The sequence below is a fragment of the Lissotriton vulgaris genome, chromosome 1_1 (genome assembly GCF_964263255.1).
Source record: "Lissotriton vulgaris chromosome 1_1, aLisVul1.2, whole genome shotgun sequence".
NCBI classification, from domain to species: domain Eukaryota; kingdom Metazoa; phylum Chordata; class Amphibia; order Caudata; family Salamandridae; genus Lissotriton; species Lissotriton vulgaris.
This window is the reverse complement of record NC_141685.1, coordinates 1314136867-1314163915: the sequence shown is the minus strand read 5'-3', so window position 1 is coordinate 1314163915 and position 27049 is coordinate 1314136867. Positions and strand designations below refer to the sequence as shown.

Sequence of the window (27049 nt, the reverse complement as noted above, 5' to 3'; positions counted from 1 at the left end):
TCAGAGCCAGTGCTCAACTGGCAGAAATCCTGCACTTCAGGCAAATGTAAATAGGATGGAGTGACTGCAGGTTTGGTGAGGGTAAGTGTATTGCCCATTTACGACAGTACTCTAAAATACATTTGTCTCATGAGGTGCACGTCACTAGCCTATGAATAAGATTAGCTTGAGAGAACTGGCTTCTCCCAGATATAGAATTGTTGGCCAGAGTCAATTTCTGAATTTCAAGGAAGTTTCAATGCACCACTAAAGCAGCTAGCAGCTGTTAGCTAGCTAGCAATCCATTTCCATAGAAGCAAGTGTTGCATGATCTAGATAGCCAAGGCTTTAAAGATTTTACATTTAAAGTGTTATGTATTATCTTGAAGGCCACATTATTCAGCTATGACACATAATGGTTCCGTGAATGGAACTCAGGCAGGAGGCAAGTTACTAACAATGAAAGCAGCAATGCTGATTAACAGGCAGCCCGAGAAGACACCTTTTTCATTACAATTTATCATCATGCCAACTGTTTAAACCACTCAGCAATAAAGCATGTCTCATTACTTCTGCTGCTTCCAAGCACATCCTCAATTGCAAATATAATGACATAAATAGGCTACCCATGCCCATCACACAACTTATTTCAGCTCAAATCCATCAAAAGAATTGATGAGCAGTGTGATGAATCATGAACCATTCTAATAAGGTATAAATATGCGAGTGACACATAAAAGATAAAGTTGATTAAATGCTGTGAGTCTCATTGGACTGCTCTTTTACTTTCCATCCTCTTTCCAGGGAGGAAAAAGCTATGAACAGCTGAAGATGGAGCTTGGCGATGCTGCAGCCATCAGCAGAATCACGGCGGTGAGTTTACTACATTAAACAAACTAAGTATAGCAGGCCCAAGACTGTTTTGCATGTGGCTGGGTTCAAACTGAGGTGGCATGGTGTGGAAAATAACAATGGACTGGGATGGGGCCCTGAGTAATTACCATTGGCTGAGATTTATTCAAGCATTCCATCCATCACTTTTGTGTGTACTTTAGTGCGCCCATCAGCAGACTTACAGCTGTGAATTTACTACACTAAACAAAGTAAGTATACCATTGACGAATTGCTATCAGAAGTTAGATGACTAATGTAAGTTGAAGCTAGACTTCTAAATAGTGCAAAGTTGCCAAAGAAGCTCTTCCAACAACGTTAGGTGAAGACAAGTCCTATCATTTGATGCCTACACATTTTGAAGAAAATTAATGTTCGAGGCATGTGAGCTGTAGATCACGTGCTTTGCATACTCCTACCATCTAGTGTTTAGTCCAGATGTTTGCAAGTTGTTTTTCTTCAAAGAAGTCTTTCCAGTCACGAGATAGGTGACTCCTCCTTTCAGTGAGAGTGCGCATGGGCATCAACTCCATTGTTAGATTGTTTTTTTCTGCCATCGGGTGCGGACGTGAATTGCTGCGCTCCAGTTTGACACCATTTCTCCGGTTTCCCTCATTGTGCAAGACACTCACCCTTGACTGTATTGTTTTTGATCGCGTAATCCCATTCTCCGCGTTTCGTATTTACGGGAAAAACCCTCTTTCGATCGGGTAGGTCGTGGACGGCCGTCCGGTCTAACCGCATCAGTACTCCTCCCAATAGATGGAACGGACACCATTTAAATTCTGCCCTCAGTGCCATGTGAAGTTTCCGCGCACCGGCTCACATGAACTGTGCAACTTGTGCTTTTCTCCGGAGCACAGCGAACAGGACTGTGACGCGTGAAAAGGTTTCCGATCAAAGAAAACGCCTCGCGACCGTCGGGCACAACATGCAGAGCCAAACACACAAGTTCCATTCCGGACCTCTTTGGAGAAGATTCAGAACAAGAGGCCAGAGATGCCATGGGAGCTGAGGAGGAACAAGACCCGATCTCCATCTCTGACTACGGCTCCGAGAGGGACAAATACATCCCACAAGGGCAGCGTACTGTGAGTACAGATGCTCTCTTGCCCCAAAGTCCACCTCATCCCAAGAAGAAGGCTCTGGTCCAACCCCTGCCTCCAGGCCACGGTCGGCACCGAGAAAATGTTTCCAACGCCCTGCCCTCTGTCTCAGCACCGAAACATACCCAAAAGCCTCCAGCTCCGAACAGGACCATTAGAAAATGAGCACTGAGCTGAAACCTTCGGGATTGAAGTCAAAGACAGGTTCTGCTCCACCCCCTTTGACACCGAAAACGTCTTCGGATCCCAAATCCGTGGCACTCAAATCCCTGGCATCGACGCCTTTGGTACCGAAATAAACGGATGTGCCGATTCCATCCAAAGAGCAACATTTCGATGCTCCGCCCTCCAAACTGGATCTGAAACAGCGGGAGCTATACATTCACCCAACAACTGGACATATTACCACAAAGGTGACAATAAAACACAAACCTGAGACAGAAGAGGTCTACCACATTCCTTTAAAAAGGAAATATGTCGGAACTAATCCTTCTCATCCTCTTTTATCACCCCCTTCTCAGTTTCACCCATTACTAATTTCACCTGAGCAATCACCAGCACATACACCTAAAGAGCAAGATGGTGGGGATGGGGCTGGGAACAATGAACCAATGCCTGCAGATCCCTGGACAGATTACAACACCAATTGCCCCACTGGGAATGATCCGGATCCATGATCCATGATCCATGATCCTACTAAGCCTTCTCCTACGGACGACAGGGTAGGATACATAGAACTGTTGGGTAGATCTGCTAACTATCATGCGGTTCAGCTGCATAAGGAATCCCTGGAAGAGGATTTCCTTTTCGAGATTCTTAGTAGTACACAAAAGTCCTCACACACACTCCCTATGCTCAAGGGTATGAACAGACACATAAATTATATTTTTAATGATCCTGTCAGGGCACGTATTCTCACCACTAGGTTAAACAAGAAGTATAAGCCAGCACCATCAGATCCAGCATACATAAGGGAGCAGTTATCATTGGATTCCTTGGTAGTTTCCAACACACACAAATGCCAAATGACAAACATTCTTGTATAGCCCGCAACTCATAGTGATGTCTCATGGTGCTAGCAATCCGAGACTAGTAGGCTAGTGAGGGAAAAGCCAGGTTTTAAGTTTTTTACGGAAACATTTGTGATCAATTATGGATGAAATGTGTTCGGGTAATTTATTCCATAACAAGGGGGCGAGGTATGAGAAAGTGCGACCTCCGTTGCGTGAGGTTCGAATACGGGGCTGAACAAGATATGATTTAGAGCCTGACCTTAATGATCTACCAGGTAGGTACCATTTAAGTTTTTTTTTAAGTAGTATGGGCCTGCACCATACATTGTCTTGTGGACAAGACTTAGGATTTTAAATTGACATCTTTGTCAACTCGGGAGCCAATGGAGGGTTTGAAGATTATGGGTGGATGGGGCTCTCCGTGGAAGACTAAGGATCAACCTAGCTGCAGTATTCTGGAGAATCTGGAGCTTGGAAAGCAGATCTTCATTTAGGGCTTTAAGCAGAGCCTTTCCGTAATCTAAACGGCTAATGACGAGACCCTGCACCAGCAGTTTCCTTGCTTCAATGGGTAGCCATTTGAAAATCTTGCGGAGATTATGCAAGATCCCGTAACAGACCCCCAAAACCTGATTGACATGGGGTTTCATAGACCAGGAAACTGTCAACGGTGATCCCCAGGTTTCGTACTGTTGGCTTTGAAGGGGGACACGTACCTAATTATGGGGGCCACCAATCTGGCAACCAGAATTCCTCGGCCCTTGCAAACAAGTTAATTTCAGATTTGCTGCTGTTTAATTGTAGCTTGTTTGTACTCATCCATTCGTTAATTTGGGCCATACAGGTCTTAAAGCGAGATCGGATGCCGACGTGGTCAGAGTCACAGGTGACCAACAGTTGGGTATCGTCATATGACACGGTCTGAAAGCTGTGTGCTCTAATGATCCCAGCTAAGGGAGTTGGGTAAAGGTTAAACAACATAGGGCTGAGTATTGAACCCTGAGGAACCCCAACAGTTACAGGATAACTACAAGAGGTTATTGTGTCAACAACCATGGTGGTGGACCTGTCAGCCAGATAGCTCTTAATCCAGGCAAAGGCTTTCCCTCTGATACCCACCTCCCACAGTCAATGTTTCCGAATGCTGTGGGAGATGGTATCGAAGGCAGCAGACAGATCTAAGAGAACCAGGACTGCTGATTCCTTTTTTTGCAGGATAAGCCTTATATTGTCGACAATCTCAACGACAGCAGTCTCCGTACTGTGGGAGGCCCGAAAGCCAGATTGCGAGGGGTCAAGTAGACCGTGTTTCTCCAGATGGACAGTTAGCCGTTTGTTGACAAGGTGGTCGAGCACCTTCCCAAAGTAAGGTAAGAGGGAGATTGGGTGATAGTTGGCCGGAAGGTTGGGGTCAGCTGAAGGTTTCTTAAGGATGGGCTTGATTTGAGCCTGTTTCCATCTCAGGGGTCCTTGGCTTGCTTTAGCGACATGTTAAAGATTTGAGTTAGGACATTGGCAAATTGAGGCATGAGCTTAGTACAGGCTCGAGGGGAAAAGGATCAGCTGGGGAGCCTGATTTAATCTTTGTCAGGCCTTCAAAAGAGCCAATTCACAAACAACAGGAGATGCTCCACCCCAAGACAAAGGATCTAAACTGCTAGATGTTTCGTGGAAAAGAGTAGGTTCCCAGGCTGCGAACATTTGGCACATCTCCAATACACAAGCACCATTATCTAGGTATGACAGGGCACATTGGGATGAAATGGAGCAGTTGCTACAATTTCTACATAATGAGCACAAGTCCAAGGCACAAGATCCAGTGTGGGTGGGACAGCTCATTTCCAATATTTCTATCAGGTGCTCCCTAGATGCTGCAGACACTGCAGCCAGAGCTGTCAACACCAGCTTCCTTTTAAGAAGGCATGCCTGGTTACGTATTTCAGGATTCAAACCAGAGGTTCAAACATCTATCCTGAACACACCATTTGACAAGGAACACCTCTTTGGCCCTGTGACATTCCTCACTAGAAAAAATGAAGAAGGACTTAGAAGTGGACAAATCTATGGGAGCCCTTCAATTAACCCCAGACATGGTTCCTTTCAGCGCTACTTCTACCGCAGAGGATCCAATATTACCTTCTCAGATACTGCCACCACCACCTACAAAGGCAACAATAAACCCTCTGCCTATAAGAGTTACTTCAGAGATGGTTACAGAGGCAACAATGGCAAAGGGAGAGGTAGAGGCTCCAATACACGCGCCTCTCCCTCAGACCCCAAACAGACACCAAACAGTGACTTGCCTACACGTCCACCTGACCATTTAACACCTGTCGGGGCGCCTTTCACATTTCCTACCCGTCTGGCAATCCATAACTACAGACAAATGGGTACTGGAAATTATCTGTTCTGGTTTTTGCCTGGAGTTCACCAATAATCCTCCACTTTCACACAAACTGTCACCGGATCACTTACGCCTCCTCAAACAGGAGATTCAGTCTCTCCTTTTAAAAGGGGCTATAGAGCCCGTACCACCACACTTCCACGGGTCGGATGAATACTCGTTTTACTTTCTCATACCCAAAAAGGACGGTTCTCTCAGACCAATCTTGGACCTCAGAGAATTAAATCTTTAAATACAGTCAGACCATTTTCACATAGAAACACTTCAACAAGTGCTCCCACTCCTGCAACAGGGTGACTTTCGCTCTACCCTAGAATTAAAGGACGCCTATTTTCATATTACAATACCTCCCGTTCATTGCAAATTTCTCAGATTTGTGGTAGTGGGACAACATTACCAGTTCAAGGTACTCCCCTTCAAGGTCACCACTGCTCCCTGAGTCTTTATAAAATGTCTGGCAGTAGTCGCTGCTCAACTAAGAGGACAACACATTCATGTCTTCCCCTACTTGGATGACTGCCTCATCAAAGCCAGTACGTATCCAAAGTGTCTCCAACATACTCACATGACACTACAGTTACTGCACCAACTGGGGTTCACAGTCAATGTGTTGAAATCACATCTACAACCTTCCAACACTCAAAATTACCTAGGAGCCACTTTAGATACTCAAAAGACTCTCGCCTTTCCCAATGCAGCCTGAATTTGCAACATTCAGGCACTAGTTCTCCAGTTTCAGTCCAATCACTCTCTTCCAGCTCAAATGTATATGCAACTACTGGGAATGATGGATATCTAACTTAGGGGAATGATTTGATTAAGGGGAGAATCAATGTACTAATATTTCAACAAACAAAATACATCTGACACCATAGATGACGCTAAATGTTCTGCCACAATAGTCCCTTTTATTGACTCTTGGCTTTCATTCTTATTTTATATTTTTTCTTCAAAAACTTGTTTTCATTTAAGAATCCCTTCACCTTGTACATAACAAAATCTCTTCAGTATTTAAAAAAAAAAGACATGACATTTATATAAAAAACACATATACACAATATATGAATAACTCGACGGACTTCTACTTATTTACACATGTACACATAAATAGACATAGATACATTCATGTGTTCCTATATACCATATAGTGTTTCATTTACTTCATACACTGGAATACATTTTTCACTTATGTATCACCTTTTTTGTGGTTTAGTGGATTCACACACTGGGGTAATATCAACACTTTATAAGTTCCTAGTTCTATTTGTGTCCTACTTTTAGGTGGAGTGCTGGAACCGCATGCCCCTCGGTTCTCTGCACTGTCTATTAATAAGGTCCTACTAAGGGTCAGAGACTATTTTATAGCTTTTATAGATGAGCCAGACTACTCCATCATGTTCTTGGGTACGACTGAAAATGGCCTTAACGAAATGTCTGAACTTACAAACTGCGGATAAATGAATTTTTCCCCCTATTTCCACCGTTTGTCTTTAATAATGGAGGCTCCCAAAAAATCTAATATACAATGGATGAGCTAAATGTATAAATCAGGCACACATCGCCACAATAATATACAAAGAGGAGCGATTTGTATATGCAACATTTAAAAATACAAATGACGATAGGCACGTATTACAAGGAAGGACCGGCCTTGTAACAACGAACTACAAGGACACAAGGAGTAACACACATGCGTTAAACTAAAGTCATGTGACATAAGAAACCAGGAAGTATCGGCATGACGACGTCGCTCCACTTAACGACGTCACACGCAAGGCAGTGGCGGTGGCGGACAGGAAATAAATCAACCCGGAACGCCAACCCATTCCTAGAGTTCGGTGATCTACAGATGGACGCGAGAACCAGAATCCGAAGACGAGGAAACTTAAAAAAAAAGGTATCAATCCTATGAATGCCTGGAAGCATGTTTCAGTAAAGTCTTGCACCTAAAGCCCACAACGGTGTAACATAAACATCTGCTAGTACGGGGGAACCCCCGAGATAGTTCTTGAGCACCATGAAAAGCATGGACACTGTTTCATTTCTCGAGCACGAGAACACTCTTCACCTTTTCGCATGCATCTAATAAGTTTGAATAACTTCACACCATTCACTCTGACGAGTATGCTTAAGTTAAGAAATGCCAGTTTCCGTTCAAGGGCAACAGTCATAATGAGGTGCTCTTTTTATCCCACTAACATCAGTAACATCCACCAAGCAACGGAACTCCCGCCATGGCAAATTAAGATCATTTGCCTCCCCAATTACAAGAGACTTGGTAGGTGCATGGCTAGTTACCTTTAAAGCTGGGACTGAATAAAGAAAGATGACACATCACTGAGATGTTGTTTTAATTTTATTCAAACAGGTAGAAAGCTACTGCAACTACCACTGCATTAGAAGACGGTACGTAGAGCACTAAAAAAACATGAATATTCATGATCATAACGATTATGAGCACACACTAAAAGTAGTCCTATTGTCATTTTATACAGGTCAAAGATGTCCTACCTATATCAAAACCAGCCCTGATGAAGACCTTCTTATAAATAAAGTGTGTTGGCCCCACGTTTATAAGGTCGAAACGCGTCGGCTCACATTGCGGCTCAGAGCAAACATGACAATAAAAGACGCTGCTGCCTTCAGCCAGTAGAGCTTAAGTAGTCTGGCTCATCTATAAAAGCTGTAAAATAGTCTCTGACCCTTTGTAGGACCCTTTTGTAGGACCTTGTAGGACCTCAATAATGGACAGTGCAGAGAACCGAGGGGCATGCGGTTCCATCACTCCACCTAAAAGTAGGACACGAAGAGAACTAGGAACTTATAAAGTCTTGATATTACCCCAGTGTGTGAATCCACTAAACCACAAAAAAGGTGTTACATAAGTGAAAAATGTATTCCAGTGTATGAAGTAAATGAAACACTATATGGTAAATAGGAACACATGAATGTATCTATGTATATTTATGTGTAAATGTGTAAATAAGTAGAAGTCCGTCAAGTTAGTCATATATTGTGTATATGTGTTTCTTATATAAATGTCATTTCTTTTTTTTGAAATACTGAAGAGATTTTGTTATGTACAAGGTGAAGGGATTCTGAAATGAAAACAAGTTTTTGAAGAAAAAAGATAAAATAAGAATGAAAACCCAGAGTCAATAAAAGGGACTATTGTGGCAGAAAAATTATCGTGATCCATGGTGTCAGAGGTATTTTGTTTGTTGAAATATTGCTACTGGGAATGATGGCATCTTGTATCATGACCGTTCCCCATGCCAGGCTTCACATGCGTCCCCTACAAGAATGCTTAGCGAGTCAGTGGAACCAATCGCAAGGTCTGTTAACCGATCTAGTGTTGGTAAGCGGACATACTCATCGCTCTCTGCAGTGGTGGAACACTCAAAATATATTAAAAGGACGACCCTTCATGGACCCAGTTAAACAGACAATGATAACAGCGGACGTGTCCCTCACAGGCTGGGGGACTCATCTTCAGCACCACACAGTGCAAGGCCTGTGGAGTCAACAGCAAAAATCTCTGCACATAAACCATCTAGAGCAGCTAGCAGTCTTTCTAGCACTCAGAGCATATCAGACTCACCTGGTCGGCAAAGCTGTCTTAGTTTGTACCGACAACATGACATCTGTGTATTACATACAAAAACAGGGGGTGGGGACACTCTCTCCAACTGTCACACTTGGCCCAAGACATTTGGAGGCGGACTATTCACCACAAAATATATCTCCTAGCAGAACCCCTCCCAGGAGTGAACAATCAGATTGCCGATCTCCTCAACAGAGACAGCAAATACATGAATGGGAACTTCATCCTTCCAGACTTTTAAAGCTGGGGAGTTCCTTAAATAGATCTTTTCGCCACACACTGAAAAGCAAACTGCCCAAACTTTGCCTCCAGGTACCCACACCCGCTCTCCAAAGGCAATGCACTATGGATGAACTCGTCAGGGATATTTGCCTACGCTTTTCCGCCTCTACCAATCATTCCATTAGTGGTTCAGAAACTCAGGCAAACATCCCTCACACTGATCCTAGTAGCTCCCACATGGGCCCGTCAACCATTCTTCACTAGTTCCACATCAAAAGCTGCACCTCACATCCAGTCTCCTCACACAGAGCCATGGAGAAATCAGACACCCAGATCCTAAACAACTGAACCGCGCAATCTGGCTCCTGAAGTCATAGAGTTGGGTTATCTAAATCTCCTACCAGACTGTATGAACATCATCAGAGAGGCCAGAAGGCCTACTACAAGAGCCTGTTATGCAGCCAAATAGAAACGTTTTGGATATATTGCAATAACAGCAACATCCACCCTCTTGATGCTTCAATACAAAATATCATTTGTTACCTGTTACACTTGCAGCAGTCAGGATTAGCTTACACTTCTATCCGACTACATCTTGCTGCATTAGCTGCGTATCTACAAAATAGGCTACATTTATTGCTTTTCAGAGTGCCAGTAATCAAACCTTTCATGGGAAGACTCAAAAGAGATATACCACCGAAAAATCCACCTGCTCCAGTGTGGAATCCTAACATAGTCCTCACAAGATAAATGGGCCCACCTATTGAACCCATGCACAAATGTGAGCCACAGTTTCTCTCCTGGAAAACTGCTTTCTTCATTGCAATCAATTCACTGAGGATAGTGGGTGCACTACAGGCACTAACTATAGAAAAACCCTTTTTCCTTCTTCACAGAAATAAAATAGTTCTTCGTGCTAACCCCAAATTTCTCCCTAAGGTAGTATCTGCCTTTCAAATCAATCAGTCAGTTGAATTACTAGTATTCTTTCCTCAACCTGATTCTGTGGCAGAATGAGCTCTACACACCTTAGATGTCAGAAGTGCCCTTTTATATTATATTGAAAGAACAAAATCATTTCGTAAGACTAAACAACTTTTTGTCGCTTTTGCACCACCACATAAGGGCAATCCCATATCCAAGTCAGGTATTGCCAGATGGATTGTTAAATGCATTCAAACTTGTTATGCTAAAGCCAAGAGAACTTTAACAATACCCTTTAGAGCATTCCACTTGCAAAATAGGGGCTACTATGGCTTTCTTAGAAAACATCCCCATAGTTGATATGTGTAAAGCTGCAACATGGTCTACACCGCACACATTCACCAAACACTATAGTGTAGATGTGTTAGCGAGACAATAAGCAAATGTGGGCCAGGCAGTACTTAGAACACTATTTCAGACAACTCCAACAGCTACAGGTTAGCCACCGCTTTGGGAGAATACTGCTGTATAATCTATGCAAAGCATGTGATCTACAGCTCACATGCCTCTAACTGATAATGTTACTTACCCAGTAAGCATCTGTTCTTGGCATGTAGAGCTGTAGATTCAGATGTGCCCACCCGCCTCCACAGGTACCTGTACCTATTGCAGTTCTCTCTCTTACTCTATATACATACCCATGGACATCTCTATTCTTTACTCACTAACTCCATTCTCACCCTCTGAGGCAAAACAATCTAACAATGGAGTCGTTACTCATGCAAACCATTACAGAAAGGAGGAGTCACCTACCTTGAGACTGGAAACACTTCTTTGAAGAAAACCAACGTGCAAACATCCGGACCCAACACTAGATGGCAGGAATATACAAAACATGTGAATCTACAGCTCTGCATGCCAAGAACAGATGCTTACTGGGTAAGTTTCATTATCCTTTTCATAAGTGTTTATATTGCCATGCTTAAACTCAAGGACAATGACTCCTGTGACATGAAAATGCAATTCAGTATTGAGGAAAAGTGTCTGGTGGGATGATTCATTCTTCCAAGACAAAAAATATTCAGAGAAGCACTCAGGTGTGTAGGTGTTCCAGTCACGGCACAGGAAGTGAACGGATGGGATCCCAGAGATTTTCAAGACAAGTCAATGTGAGATTACTTTTGATCTCTGTAGTTGAAAGTTATATTTTAAACCAAAGAAATCTATGGAAGTCTTTTGTGGCTCTTAATGATGAAATTTAATAAAAGATAAATGCTCCACTGAAAGGTTGTAAGCTGGAGATCTAGCAACGACCCAGAAAGGCAGTGTATGGTGGCCTTGTAAACAGACCTGACTAGATATGAAGAATTCCCAGCAGGAAAGTATAAGGAACAAAATAGCTCAACAAGTGACTTTACCGCCAAATGAAAAGGCCAAAATTGAATGGTTACAGAGGCTGGACTATCTGGTTATTGACAACAGGGCTGTCCAGAGGGCGGAGTTGACACAATGCTGTGGATGTTTCTGTGGAAATACAGAGATCTCCCACTTCCAGACCACTGGCATGACTCAATTTTAAAATCAGAAACTGTAGACTTAGTTTACACTGGCCAGGTGAAAATCAAACTTGACCAGTAAATATCACTACTTGTGTTGAAGAGGGTGTCTATCTCCAACATAAGACCAGAGAAACAAAAGAGGTAGCATCCCTCACTGGGATCCTAAAAATACCTGCCACACTGAGATCCTGGAAGATATCTCTCTCAGCTGTGACAATGGATAATGGCTGAACGTTAAAGACCAAAATATTTTTCAGTAGGAGTTTTGAGAGATAATATATGTGGCCTATCTTAAATAGCTCAAATGGAACTCTGGGGCTACGTAGAGCTCATCTGTTTGAAAGCTACTGCACTGGGTGTCTGCCGATGAGGGCCGCTCATTGCTGTAACAGCTTGGGAGCAGTCAAAGCATCAGGGACCATGAGAAAGATTAATTATTCTCCTTAAAAACATCTTTATTTTTGCATCCAGATCTGTGAAGATTACTCCCAATTAAGATGGTGAATGAGGGTGAAGTAGGCACTGGCCTTTTGGGAAGTGGACTGAGGGTTTGGTGCATAGAGATTATCAATCAAGCACAGTAAGTCAATATGTTGGTGTTCAAAACTGTTGAGGCTGTGTCAGGTAATCTGATAAGATAGAAATGAAGCGCATATGCAGGATTGGGGGCAGTGTTGTTCTCAAGAATAGATGAGGACATTTACCCCTTAATATAAAATTCAAAACAGCATTACAATTAGGGCTCCAGGGTTTTATGGTATTTTTTTTACATTTCCGTCTGTATTTATCCATATTTATTTTTTGCTCATTTCATTTGTATTTATCCATATCTCTTTTGGGTTTTGTGGAAAAATGAAGCTGAAATTAGTATATTTCCACATTTATTTAAACGTAAAATATGCACTTATGCATGAATGCGGACCAGGTTTCAATGCTGTAAACACCTGCAAAAGATAAATCAATGCACTTATAAGAAAATATGCGAATTTCAGAATCAACCTTGTGCATATCTACTTCTGTTAAAGCCTCTTTACTAAAATTTCAGTATTTAGAATTACTCAAAAGGCAACACAATTTGTGTTTTTATCCACATTTAAAAATAAACATAGACAAGAAAATAAATGTTTTCGGTCTGTATCTGTAAAATCAGTAAAAATAGGAAACAGGGAGCCTTACACAAATAACAATTAATTAATAAGCCTTGAGACTCAAAAAAGCATGAGATGAGTAAGTTAGGAATCATGAACGTTTATTAAAAATATTAAAGTGCAATAGAGAAGACTAAAACATAGTTAGTCTCGAAATCAGTCAAAATGCATAATAAATCAATCATCGGGATTTGGCATAGGCTTTGAAATCATTTGCCATAAAGGCTATGCTACTACATGAATGCTTTCAGCCTTCTATATAATAAGTGCAGCATGAGCAAAATCTGAAAACATAAGTCCAGAATATGCAGCAAATCAATATGAAAGCAGGCAGCATCACTAGAGGCTCAGGGAAGAGACCTGCCTCACCCCCAGAAGTGTCCTTTTTATAGAGATTTCTAGAATGAATATCAATGAAAATCCAAAGGTCAGCACAGAGTGATCAAATGTATCACAAATTGACAAATCAAAATATAAAATGAATACAATGCCATATAGTGTCACTATTCTCGCCCTAGCCCTTCACATGAATTATAAAAAACTCCTTTTGACCTAATGTCATCGGAAGCTACAGGACAAATCTAGTTAAAATACACAATGAAAGTCTCAGGTATGAATAGGGCTGGAAGAGCCCTCGGAGAGAAACATAATAAGAAAACGTCCTCCGAGGCTCTCCAAAACAGCGTGTTATCACAAAGCATCAGTGCACGTTTTGCTATGTGTAGTGTCAATGAGAAAAGGAAACCTCTATGAAAACACGGGCATTTTGAAATTCAATATGGAGTCGAAGCCTTATTGATGCCTTGTTTGTATAGGCATTTTATATAGCGCACTACTTACCCGGAGGGTCCCAAGGCGCTTCGACCGCTGTGAAACCCTTCCTGGCTTCCCTGAGAGATGGTCCCGTAATGGGTATCTCCAGGGTGAGACCAGGCATCCCCGGCGGTCTGGTGGGGCCGTTAGTGAAGATGAGGCAAGCTAATGCCCAGAGTTGCCGAGTGTGATCGCTGATCAGAGTGGGCACCGAGGCGAGAGAATTATCGAGTCCGCTGACCCTGGTCCAGAAACCTGCCGCGCCGGGAATCGAACCCTGGTCCCGGGCCGTCCTCTGCTCTCGGGTCTGCCGCCTCTAACCAGTGAGCCACACTATGTCAAGAAAACATAATTCTGTACATTGCAGCATTGTTTCACATGCAAAATATTCATGTTACTAAACAAAAATGATTTTAACCAACAATAACTGTGACAGTTTTCACCTCAGGTTTTAAACTTACCTAGAGGTGAAAGGCTATTTAAAGTGGTGCCAGATCACTGGGCCATCCAGTTCTTGTGTCAAACAATTACTACAATAATATCACTCTGAGCAACTATTGACATGCTTTTCGTCGTGGCCTAGTGATTTCTGCTTTCAAACTCAGTGTTGTGTCTTTTGGTTCAGAGAAAGACTGAAATTCTCTTTTCACCAATTTTGAAGAAAAAAAAAGGCTAAGTGGATCAGGAATGCGCAAATGTCTTTTGTGCTCTCATCCCACGCATCTTTAAATTAATTTTCTAGCACCAATGTACGATTCTTAAGCTTTTATACTGAAACCAATGCACTCTTCAAACTATTTCAAACACTCAAGTGTCTCTTGGACTCAAAACTCCTCACACGAGAATCCATCAACAACGCACCAGAAAGAACACCATACACGGCGGTCATGATCAAGGTTTGGTTTATCTGATTTTTTGTCAAAAAGCCCTGGTTAGTTTTCAAGACTCCTCCTTTCCAGCATGGTTCTATGATTTACTTTCACTGCAGAGCTGGTGATACATTGTTTGTTCCGAAATGAAACTGTGGTCTAGAGTTAGGTTAATACTCTTTTACATAAACCTCAAAGTAGGCTTTGTCAGTGCTTTTGTTGTAAAAAACAAATAATAATAATTACGTGCAGTAGCCCAAAGTTTTTCTTATGAGCCTGCTGTTGGAAGAGAAGGTGATTGAAAGATTGTAGCATCACATGCTTTCACTTTATGCTGGAGGTGAAATGAGAATAACAATAGTAATGCTATAAACATCAGCCAAATCTCCATCTAGTTTTTGGTTTGGCCAAAATGACGGGCCACTTTCAGAAAGGTATTGCACATCGCACTGTGGTCAGGTCAAAAGCTGCTTTTGCAACATTTATGCCATTCCTACTTTGGCTTTATCTGTGGAGTCTAAATCGTTGAACATTTAAAAAATACCGCAACAAGGTTGTTGTACACCTCTTTCAAGCAGGGCTTTTAAAGAAAATCCTCTAATGATGCTATTTTTTTCAGTAGTAGTACTGTTAATGGTTTCTGTCCTCCACTGTCCCTTTCTTGCGTAAGCACCAGGCCTAGGCGAGGTTGGCGGAGTTCTGCTCTGCGGAACTTCGCAAAGTGCTGAAAAAAATCTGCCACTCTCTACGGAGTTCCACCAGCTGCAAAATGTGGTAGGTCACGCTGCTTGCACTGGTTTTTAGCACTGGTAGTTTGTATCCAACTGTAATACCACTGTGAATGGCTCTACACATTGCTCCAGAGGGCGCTGCTCCATTCTGCTGCTCGAGTAGATATTTTACTTAAGCGGCAGCTTCCTCAAAGAAAGTGGCAGATTTCTCAACGCGAGCGGCCGTGAAGTGCTGCAACCGCCCACATTGAGAATGCTTACCCTGAGGAGGTCAAGCACGCAATCTCTCTCCCTTGATAAATCAACATTGGTGAGTCACGCGAGAGAAAAAACTCTGCTCCGCATCACTTCACAGAGTTTTGCGACACTCCTCGCAGAATAGGCAAAACTTCACAGGCAGAACGGAATTCTACGTCCATTCGTAATAAGAACCATTCTGCCAGAATGATCAAAGCTTAGAATTACTCTACGCAGGATAGAGTCAGTTTCTTCTACATCACTTATCCCCAAACAGTGGCTGTGATGGTTAAGCTGTTGCTAACACCCAAATCTGCTGTCTGTTTTTTCTCAAATAAATTTCCTTTAAACGCTCAGGGAAATTTCTTCGGGACCGTGGTGAGAAGTGACCTGATACTCAAATTCACATTCTTTGATTAGTGCTTAGGTTTGTTCTGCTTGGTTGGGCACTGCCTAATTGCAATCGGCGGTGGAAAAGGCAGAGATTATATTAACTAAAAACTTGAGCTGAAAGAGCCAATAGACCACGACATGCATCACTTAGCAAATTAAAAGGGCAAGACAGTATGTTTTCAGCTACTGGAAGCAGGAGTAGATCATTTGAACACCCAGCATGTCAGATTAAAGGCCATGGTATGGTTATATTTTCAACACAATTCTTCTCTTCTTCTTCTTCTCATGTAGGATTTAAATGGGACTGCCATTAGCCCCGGTTCTGGTGCCAAGACCAATGGCAGCAGTGGAATCACCTGCTACCAATCTTATCCACTTCACCTACTACTGCGGAAACAGAAGCACGAGCTGCCGGAAGATGTTGATCCTTCTAAGAAAGAGGTGAGAGTTTAATTTACAGCAGGAATGTCAACCAGGTGGTGCAGTTGCTATCCAGGGTTGACCCTCCTGATCCAGATCTCACGAGATCATGAATTAGCAGAAGAAAAGTAAGTGCCTTGTTTCCTTTCTGTAGTTTCCACTCCATGCCCTAATGCTATCTCCTCACCAGCAAGTAGAAACCTGTTAATTGACGAAGGATGTAATGAGGCATCGTGCCTGCAATATCAGCTAGATTAAAAGGTGCACAAAAATGTAAAGTGTAGCTGTCATCATGGTATTCTTCAGTCTCTCCATCTATTTTCAGATGGAATATTTTAGGGCGAGGCTTGGAATTCAGTGGCGGATGGGCCATTTTAAAAGTGGTTGGGCAGAAACCTTTACGTTGAATATAAAGTGCAACCAGAGCGAGAATGAATCAAATATGGATGGGCAGCGCAGGGTGGGATTTCTTCCCCCACGAGACAATTTGAGAGAAAAAAAATGTGAGAATTTTTTTCAGCATTATCTTTCAAGAAAGCTTGCTACAATTTTTTTTAAAATAGTTATGAACGGGTTTACAAAGAGATACAACTCTCCCTAAACTAACTCCGATAACTCCGACACATCACTTAACTAGCACTAAAACAAACTCATTGTTCCTTTCACCCAGGCTCACACTGCTTCACTCACTCACCCATTCACTCACCAAGCATACTACTCATCCGCCACTCACTAGTACACATTACTCATTCAGTGTTCATCCCACATTCATGACAACACATCACTCATCCTGTGTACTCATACAGTCACACAACTTACTCTGGGCTCACACAAAGGCACACCATTCATAACACTCACAAAGGCACAACCTTCACTCTACACTCTGTCTTACCATTAGTCACCCTCATTCATACATGCACATCACTCACCCGCACACACAGTTAAGCAACTGACCCTTCAATCATACAGGCACATCACTCGCTAGCCATGCAGAACCCACATACAGATCGCATGCTGCAGCAGCACTAATCTCTCCCTGGCCTACACCTACTCGAGCAGAGTATAATGTGTTGTGTTAGGGAGAAGGTGTTGTCTTGACCAGTGCAAATATTTGAAAAATTACCGAAAGCTGGTATTTTTTCACCACTACAGGATCACAAACTCGCAGTGAATGTATAAATTGTGCACGTTGTTGGCACCAGCCCAGCAGTCCTCATGTACAGATAGCCAATCCGGGGGGCATTTAGGGCTAGAGGCCCACAGGAGCCAGAGACCCACAGGAGCCAGAGAACAGGCAGAGTGGATTAATCTAAAATAAAATCTTATTTCTATCGTTTTCTTTCGAGCGGCATTCAATATTTTGGGGGCTTTTTTGCGCTTTTTGTGGCAGTTTGCATTTTTTTTAGTATCTTCTTAATCACGCATTAGGTTACACAACTACCAACATAATTATTTAGCAGTAGCATACAGCAGCTTCATACTACAAAGGAAAATTAGCTTAAAGAAGAAGGTAGATCTGCCCCGTGTTTGATCAGGTATAGGCTCAGTAAGAGTCCAGAATCTTCAAAAGTCACCCATTTTAGCGCTCGCCAATTACTCAAGACCGCATACAATTTAAGCAGAAGCACTTTTATAGAAAATATATCATTTTTATTCTTGATTGATTCATATATTTTTATACATAACATAATTGTACAAACTCATTTTTTTGAAAAATTATAAGATAAAAACATCTATAAATATACACAACCCGTCATATTCCTCTCAGCCACCGGCTGCCGGACGTGAAACGAAGAGGAATCTGTACCATTCCCCCCATATCTTGAGGGCACCGCCTGGTGAAACCGCCGCTTTGCCTGCCCTTCTATGAGAATGCAGATGTGGAATGTGATACATCTAGCGCCCGAACACCCTGTCTCATAGAGGATTACAAGTTATGGTATCATCCAAACCATAAAACGCTATCTAGAAGAACGCAACTTTTGATTCTATCGCATCTCCATACCCTCCCACCTTAAATATTTATTGAGGACCCCAGGAAGGTGCCAAAAACGTGCCATTTATCGAAGCAGATTGGTCATCATTTCTCCACAGCGGACTATACGCTGAGGTGTTGCTGAATCCAAGAGCACTTGGATATCAGATATATTTCACTACAGAATACAACCCCTCCTTCCCCTTTCTTGCCCTGACGAAGGTGCGGCCTATCTTTGGGGCCTGGCACCGAAACGCGCGTCGGCGTTGAAACCATCTCCCCTGAACATTGTACGATCTATCCCCGGCCTATGGCTGAGAGGAATATTCAGGATGTTCTCAGAGCAATTTACCTCAAAGTCCATCTGAGCAGAATGTTTGAATGAGCCTTGTATGAGTATGATTGGTTGCGATGTATGAATTTGTTGAAGTTTGAATGTTGGAAGGATGACGGGTTGTGTATATTTATAGATGTTTTTATCTTATAATTTTTCAAAAAAATGAGTTTGTACAATTATGTTATGTATAAAAATATATGAATCAATCAAGAATAAAAATGATATATTTTCTATAAAAGTGCTTCTGCTTAAATTGTATGCGGTCTTGAGTAATTGGCGAGCGCTAAAATGGGTGACTTTTGAAGATTCTGGACTCTTACTGAGCCTATACCTGATCAAACACGGGGCAGATCTACCTTCTTCTTTAAGCTACTTACTGTCCTCTCCCCCGCAGATCTGCCTCACATCCTACCCCCGGGGGGCCCCTCACTTTGTGATTTAGTAGATACAAAGGAAAATTAAACGTGGTGTTGTAAGAATCTAGTTGGAAAAATGGCCAGGCAGGTTAAAAGCTCCTGGCTGACATCTGATGAGCCCTGCCACTCTGTTTGAATTACGGCAATAGAATGTAGGCTTCTAACTGAAGTCATCAGAGCACCACAAAGCCCAGGTAAATGAGGCATTGCTTCTTTAGAGCCATTAAACACGGCAAAAGTGCTGTATAAAACGCAATGTTTAAAACCATTTTGTTTTTACTATTACACCGTAATGTAACGTAGAATATAGAATGAAGGCCTCACGTTTTGTGAATCATTAGAATATCTTTAAAGTTGAAAAACTGCATGTTCATGGGTGTAAGATAAAATTACATGTTTTGTGAATTTGACCAACAGCTCATCCGGACAGCATATATCCCTGATGGCTGCAGCCTGGGGTGTGTCGCAGAGCATTGGCATCTGATTATATGAATTATAGTGGGGCACAGGAGCACTTACTTCAGCATAGACAGTTCCAAGACTAGCAGCATCATTCTTTGGCAGTATTCTAGCTGCATTTCAGGAGAGGAATTTATGAAAACAATGGTGGCGAGTGCAACCACTCGGCGAGAATGAATCCATTGGCTTGTGGAGCAAAAGTCATATTTGCAGCAAAGAAAATACAAACAAAAAATACCAGTTCCTCCTATAGCCCAGTAGTGGCTGCTACTGGATGGGGTGGTTGTGCGGGGGAGGAGGGGAATGAAAAAGGTAAAAACAAACAAAAAAAACACTTACCTGGCTACGGCCGGCCGCTGCCTCCCTTCTTGTCTTCTTCCTGTCTGGAGTACTGGCACCAGGAGGCAGCCAGGCTCCCCTAACCCAATCACAAAGTTGCTTTGCAGCGAAGTGATTGGTCTGAGAGCTGTAATTCGGCGATCAGACAGGCAGTGGGAGCCTGAGCATGTTCACCACAAGGCTATACAATACAGCCTGATGGAGAACAAAGTGCTCATGACGGTGTGGCCGGCCCAAGATGGTCGGCCAAACAACCATGCGCAGTTACAGAGTGCCCCACCCCGCAGTGCTCTGGCGTCACAGAGCCCAGACTTGCCCCGACATAATGACCATAATTCACTGCAGCAGGAAAAATAAAATGATAATAACACTGCCTAATTAGCATTTTATTTTTCCTTTATGAACTGCTCGGAGAGCAGTGGGTTGACACTCCTCTGCCTGAGCGGAGGAGAAGCTGCAGTTGGAGATGCATTGTTGACACTAATCCTTCTATCAGGATTTACAGTCAGAAAGAGAGAAAAAGAGGGAAGATTTAACCAAGCTAAAGACAGTTGATAAGTGTCAACCATGATTTAAATTCAGCTTTGTGCATGTACTTGAGACATCAAAATCATAAAGCATGGGAGAGGACAGATGGTGAAGGACAAGTTGTAAAGGGTTACACCTAATGTCCACAATGGGGACAAGTAATGTAGCAAGGTAGTGGGGAATCAATAGAAATTATGCCTGCTTTTATGGTAGCATTAGTCCTCACAGGAGGACTAATTTAGTTTCTCTGCCAATGCACTTTTGCACTGTTCAGAATTGAAATTACCCCTGCACGGATCCTTTCAAAACCAATTTAGTCAGGCAGTCAGTGAAAAACATCTCTATCCGGATAATAAAATATCCATAACAGTAAAACTGAATGACTATGATGAAAATCAATTGATGAATGCTTTGGGTAACTGTAAATAGTGACATTTTTGTTTAACTTCCTTAGAATTACCTCTCGGAGGAAGACTTTATCACTGCGTTTGGAATCACAAGAGGAGAGTTTGTGGCCCTCCCTGTCTGGAAACAGCTGAATCTGAAGAAAGAAAAAGGACTTTTTTGAATTGTCCCTGTAACCACAAATTACCCTGAAAAGCCACGATGGTGCCAAGCCTAAATATAACTGCTCGCTCTCTGGGTCGAATGTACCAAACTACTTAACACGCATAAAAATTATAGCCGCAGCAAGATGTGACATATAATTTCTCAGCCAGGTGTGACATATATAAATTCTATTTTATTCTATTTTATGTCTGATAATGCTAATTTTAAAGGCTTTAGGTTAGGAAGTAATTACCTTTTTTTTAACGCAATACATTTGAAAGATCACTGTAAGTTTAATAAAGGCCTTTTATGTCCTGAGCGTTCATACACTTCTTATGCTAAAGTAGGTGTTCCCGTCTGGCCAAATATCTAACAGCATGTCCTAATAAACATAAGGGAGCATTTTTATTAAATATTGTGAACCTATTTGTTAACTTAACTGAGCATTTAATGATAGCTTTAAAAGTATGCTGGTGTTTGCCTTCTGAAGATATGGAGAACCTGAGGATCTCAATCGGTACTTTTATATGACCTAAGAGGACCCGTCCATTATTCTATTAGGCATTCTTTGTCAAAAGACAATTTCTAAAGCCTACTTTGGTTCACCTTGATGCCTCATCTAGCACTGCTTAATTGGATGCCAGCCAAACTACAGTATAGGGGCATTTTCCTATGTGGTCTCTAGGTGCACATTATAGGGATTATTGTAATTTTAAGTAGGCGGCTCCATGTCGGGCTGCTACGGTAGTGGCTTGTTCTTATTTATAAAGGCACGTGGGCAATCCTGGGAACATGGTGAACATAAGTAACTTAGACACACCAAATATAAGAGGGCTCAAAATCTCAAAGTTACTGCTGATCGAGTATTATGTTGTGCTCAGGCGTAAAGTTTAACTAATAATTTTAGCAACAACTTCCGGAACAAGGACTGGAACAAACACATTTCTGTTGGTGAGCTACGCTGGGCCAATAATATGCATAGAAAACAAGCACATTTAGTGAGAATTACTTTTGCAGTTTCATGATAGCACAAGTGGACTTTGGCGGAAACTTTGACCAAGCTTTTATTTTTGAAGGGTTAACCCCTATACCTCTCGTACACTCATGACGAGCTCAGCTCGTCATGAACAATGGGGTTCATAGATCCTCAGCGTACAGGGGGAATTGCTATAGCAGCGATTAAAAATCACATTAACCTGGTCAGAGTTAGTGGTCGGGACTCATAGTTTACAAATAGTTACAGTTAGAGTAGTAATTCAAGATATGCCATTTACACTTGTACAGACTGGTCAGTTCTTCATCATGAGCCTTTATCATCATGCTTTAATGAGTGTTTGAAAGTGTGTCTCCGTTATTGGCATGCTTGACTTTTAAGCTTCCTTCTGTCTCATTTCCAATCCCACTCACACCTCCACTGTATTTGTTGCTTCCTATCTCCAATTTCTATGGTCTCAGTACACTTGACTTCATTTTTTAAAGAGGCATCTCTAGGGAGTAGCCCCAGTTACTTTGCCAAAGTCTGATCTAGTACTTTACATCAAAAGAAATGTTTTCATTTGTATCCTGTTGAATAAATTGTATTGCTGAATCTAATGTGTTTCCTAACAATGACGATTCACACCAGTTTGGAAGGGCTCCAGGGTGCCCTTACGGAGTTCATAGTTGGTTCATCCATTGGGTGATGTATGTGGGGTTCACATTCGTGCCTCAAATATTCTTTTGTGACTGTTACTGCACATAAGAATGAGGTGTTGCAGAGTCTGAGAATAGATACAGCTAATCATACCTACAATTTAGTTTTTTCATCATCTGTATCGACAATTAATTGGACGGAAAACATTGTATTGCTTTTCGGAATTCTCGGTGACCATCAATTCTTCTTGTTGCAGGATCTAATATCCAGGGTTTAGCTCTATCTCAACAGTAAAGGAACGTCTACGATTTTTCGACTTTCTAATGGGAGGGATGGTCAAAGAAAGGGCCAAACTACAGTATACTGTTTTTTTTGGTGGTAGGTGTGCAGTTTGAGGTGAAGCAAGACTTTGCTGGCCATTGTATTGGCCTCATAAAAATATGCCTAAGTTTGTCAACTGCTGAACTCTGGCATTGTTGGCATTTCTTCCATTTCATGTATTCCTCGATCTTATATACCACTGTTAGCCAATGTAAGGGTATGAGGGCTGGTGTGATGAGAGTATGAACAGGTAGATTAAGCTGCCTGACACCTGCATTCTGATTGGCTTTAACTTGTGAAGCAGGAAGAGAGGAACTCCAAGGTATATTCTAGACGGTTGTCATAATTCAAAATTGAATTATATTGATTAAATAGCTGCTGAAACTTTTCACATCCCCTGTACAATATTTGTTTGCACACCTCCACCTTCCAGATGGCTTAGACAGTGGGCATCAAGTCTCTGTTTGAATGATTAACCTGGGTCACAGATTTCTGGGTTTATAACTGCAATAAATTCTGCCACTATCAACCAATGCACCAGGGGCCTGTTAGAGTTTGGCGAATTGGCATCCTTCACAAATGTGTCGGATATCGCGTCTGCCTTAATACAGGTGCCTTGTATCCTAATGCACTAGTAAGAAGTTGGAAAGGATATCGGTCAACTTTGTCCGCCAAACGCTTAATCAAGGCGCAGGCCTAGATACTATCAATGAAACATGCTGATAAGGAATCACCTCCTCTTTTCCGGGACAGCCTAGTCCCTCACTGGCAGCCAGGCTCTCCGAAGTGACAGCAGTGTCCCAGAGAGGCCAGCAGTTTATGTGGCACTTTAAAAAATCGTCAATTAGGAAACGATCATTGATTACTTAATCATGATCAATGTTGAATCAACCTCATTATCACAATGTTGTTACTGTTGTATGTTCAGAACATTTTTCCTTCTACAGTTATGAAGACTGTAAATCTCACTAAGACCGTTAGGCGCAAATGCCCCACAAGAAGAAACTCAAATAAATAAATGTTGATTCAGTCAAATTAGGATCCGATTAGTTTAGTCGTTAACAGGGTGAGACTTCTATGCTTCTCCCGCATCCCGTCCATGAGGCCTCGAGACCACTAGTTTCCTCCCCAGCTGTCTGCCATTTGCTTTATTTCTCTACCTTCTTTCGTTTGTGAAAGACCTAAAGTCCATTACTTTAAAATTTGCCATGAAAGACGATCATGATGTGGTCATCATGTTACCTTATAATGCATAGTGCCTAGAATATTCACATACCCTTTTAACCGTTGCAGCTCCTTCGAGTCACTCATTAGTCTTCCTACCTGTGACAAAGGATTTCTCTGAAGATGTTCCAAACACTAAGAAACTTTCACAACTGGCCCATTGTGTACTTGTTTTTCTGTATACAAATGCAATGCTGGACGTGGAACCGTTCCCAAATGCCTTCAGTGCTTGCTTCTCGGAATCAAAGTGCGCACTTTCCAAGGTATGCTAAGCAGTGTATGCATCGGGTGCATACAGTCACCAGAATCATTGGTACATGGTAACAGAAGCTGCTGAAGTACACAATAACAAATGTTCATGTGAATGGAGGAGTGGAAATAAATGGCAATCCAAGTGTTACATTTGTCCAAATAAACGTGCCTCTGGAAAAGTAAATTTATTTCAGTGATTTCTTTGAAGAGAGTTAAGGTAAGTGTCACTTTCTTATTTTTTCCAGACACGCCTCCCTTAATAACAGTGTGCAGTATACTACAGGTACTGTGTGAACTGTCGTTCCAGACGTAGCTATTGGCCAGACTCAGTCTGATGTGGAAGGATTGATAACATTTAGGATTCAGACCTGCAGCCCTACGGTATGGATGTCCAACATGGGTGAAAGGCAGCTGAGTCCATGCCATAGTTTTAACTAACCACCGAGGCCCTCATTATGAGTGGCCTGTAAATTCTGATGAGCCCAGAAACAGGAGTTACCTGGTCCACCAATTACAAAAAATGTGTCATCCCGATTATTATTATCAGATGTACTGGGATCAATGTATTGGTAATTCAGGGCATAGACAATAACAATTTTTAATCTGGAGCACGCCTAATCAAGGGGTGGGTCTCAAGTGAGCCCCGTTTAGAAGCACTGAATGCAAATTTATCCTATGTGGATAGCTGGAAAAATCTGGCATTGAGCTCCCTCCCTTGAACCTACACTATACACACGTGCTTGAAGGCTAGAGCTCTTTCGCAGAAGCATTAACCCACTAAGTAAACTTATAGGTTCTCTACAATCACTAGTGTTGGTGGATTTACCAAATCTCCAAGTGTTCTTGTTCATTGGTGGGCTTTATTTATTTGTTGTAATTGTTTTTTTTTAACTTGGAAAAGTATAACAAGCTTTGAAGAGAAGGAACTAAATTTTTGTATGTAACGTAACGGTAAGCAACACTGGTACTCATGAATTTACAGTACTCTACCTGTATGGGATCATTTCTGCCACAGAATAGTAGAACAAGTGCTACACTGAATGCCCTTCTCCTAGGCAAATCGAATCATCTACGCCATGCCTCTGCATATCTCATCTCTATGATCTGACTCTAATCCCAGGTCAGCCTAGCAGGTTTGGGAAAGGTAGGCTGGAAGTTGCAAGATTCCTGGGCTATGGAGCTAAATCAAGATGATTTTCAGCTGCAACTCTTTTGGTTCCCAACTCTATCAGGTGACTGTCAACACAGTTGAGAGGGTGATTACCACTTTTAAGCCAGACCCTGCATGGGTCTGACTCATAGAAGCAACTCCCCATAATCATGCGTCCAGAGAATAGGGTTTAAAGAATGCCCCTTTGGTGGCTCACTTGGCTACTGTGCATATCTTAATTTCTGACAATATAAACTGCTTTTGGTATGGTGCAGCAGACCTGAAGTCTTAAAAGAAATAAGGCCCTTGTATGGTATAGGAATGGGTAAAGCCGACATAAAGGAATGTGAAGTAGTAGCTTTACTGCCTGGCATATGTCCACATGTCATAAAAACACTAGAAACAAAAGCACATTTCTTAACTTATCTTAAAGCAGACTTAACGTCAGGGATGTGAAACCATTTCATTGGCATATGAGCTGTGTGGCACAGGCAAGAATCAAGGGAAAGAAACATTCTGTCTGAAACCAAATCTGAACAACAGCTAAAATCAGCGATAGAAAAAGAAAATGTAAGCTAGAATAAATATATGAAAAGATTTAACCCATATATTCGTATCTGCTTATTACGCCTAATTAGAACATTCCTTATCATTATATTCCAAACCTAAGGTTAATTGTTTTCATCCTTTTTCCCACAATATGTTGGACTGTTGCAAAATTGTATGGAATATCATTAACGTAAACTTTTTTTAATAAGAATATTCCAAATGTGTATTTCAGCAAGCTCATTCCACCAAATTTGGAACCCAGGAGGTGAGCTTGACTTCCAATTGGGTGCAATAAGAGAAAGCACCAGGATCAAAGAGATAAATATTAATTTTAAGAACGCAGACTACTTTGCAATTGTTGTGTTTTCTGCTAAATTGGGCCGTTTCTGCTGAAAGGTCTCACTGGGTGTAGGCAAATGAAAGTAATTAAAAAATCCCATCTAATATCGGAATAGTCAAATTTTGGACCAAATCCCTGTTTATCGGTACACGTAGAAAAACATCCATTATATGCAGGTTGCATTTCTTTAAATATACAGTTGTATAATGGACAACCACATAGTAATGAATCCTGCGCAGATTAAAGCTCCGAAACAGATGAAATTCAGATGCCATACTTTAACTCCATTTGTCTAGTGTAGGGTTAATCTTGCATTCATACTTACATTTTTTTTAATTCATTTTCTGTGGTACAGTTTTGGTCTGGTAGCCAAGAGAACCCATCAACTAAACCTAATTTTGAGAAAATTTGGTTGCTATATGTGTTATTATAAAACTTATGAATGAGCTATGGCAGGCCCCGAGAGAAAATGACGCATCTCTCTCAACAGATAGTACGAAAAGAAAACAAATATTTTATAGGATCCGTTGAAGATAGTGAGTTAGTAAAAGTCTCTCCAAAATCTGAAGTGAAAAAAACTTAGAGTATTTCATATGAATGGAATTCAATCTCTTAATAAACAAAGTGTCATTGAGCTTACTAAAATAATCACAAACCTGGAGGA

General features: G+C 41.7%; 1 protein-coding gene across 2 annotated transcripts in view; it reads left to right on the top strand.

Annotated features, from left to right (window-relative positions):
* Nucleotides 1-21342, top strand: part of AVIL (advillin) — a 411867-nt gene extending 390525 nt beyond the window's left edge. For both annotated transcript variants that reach the window (XM_086965687.1, XM_086965696.1), the window contains exons 18-20: nucleotides 784-852; nucleotides 16185-16334; nucleotides 20822-21342. In XM_086965687.1, the coding sequence (XP_086821813.1) occupies nucleotides 784-852; nucleotides 16185-16334; nucleotides 20822-20935 (333 nt within the window). In that variant the 3' untranslated portion in view covers nucleotides 20936-21342. The remainder of the gene's footprint in view (nucleotides 1-783; nucleotides 853-16184; nucleotides 16335-20821) is intronic.
* The last annotated feature ends 5707 nt before the right edge of the window (nucleotides 21343-27049 follow it).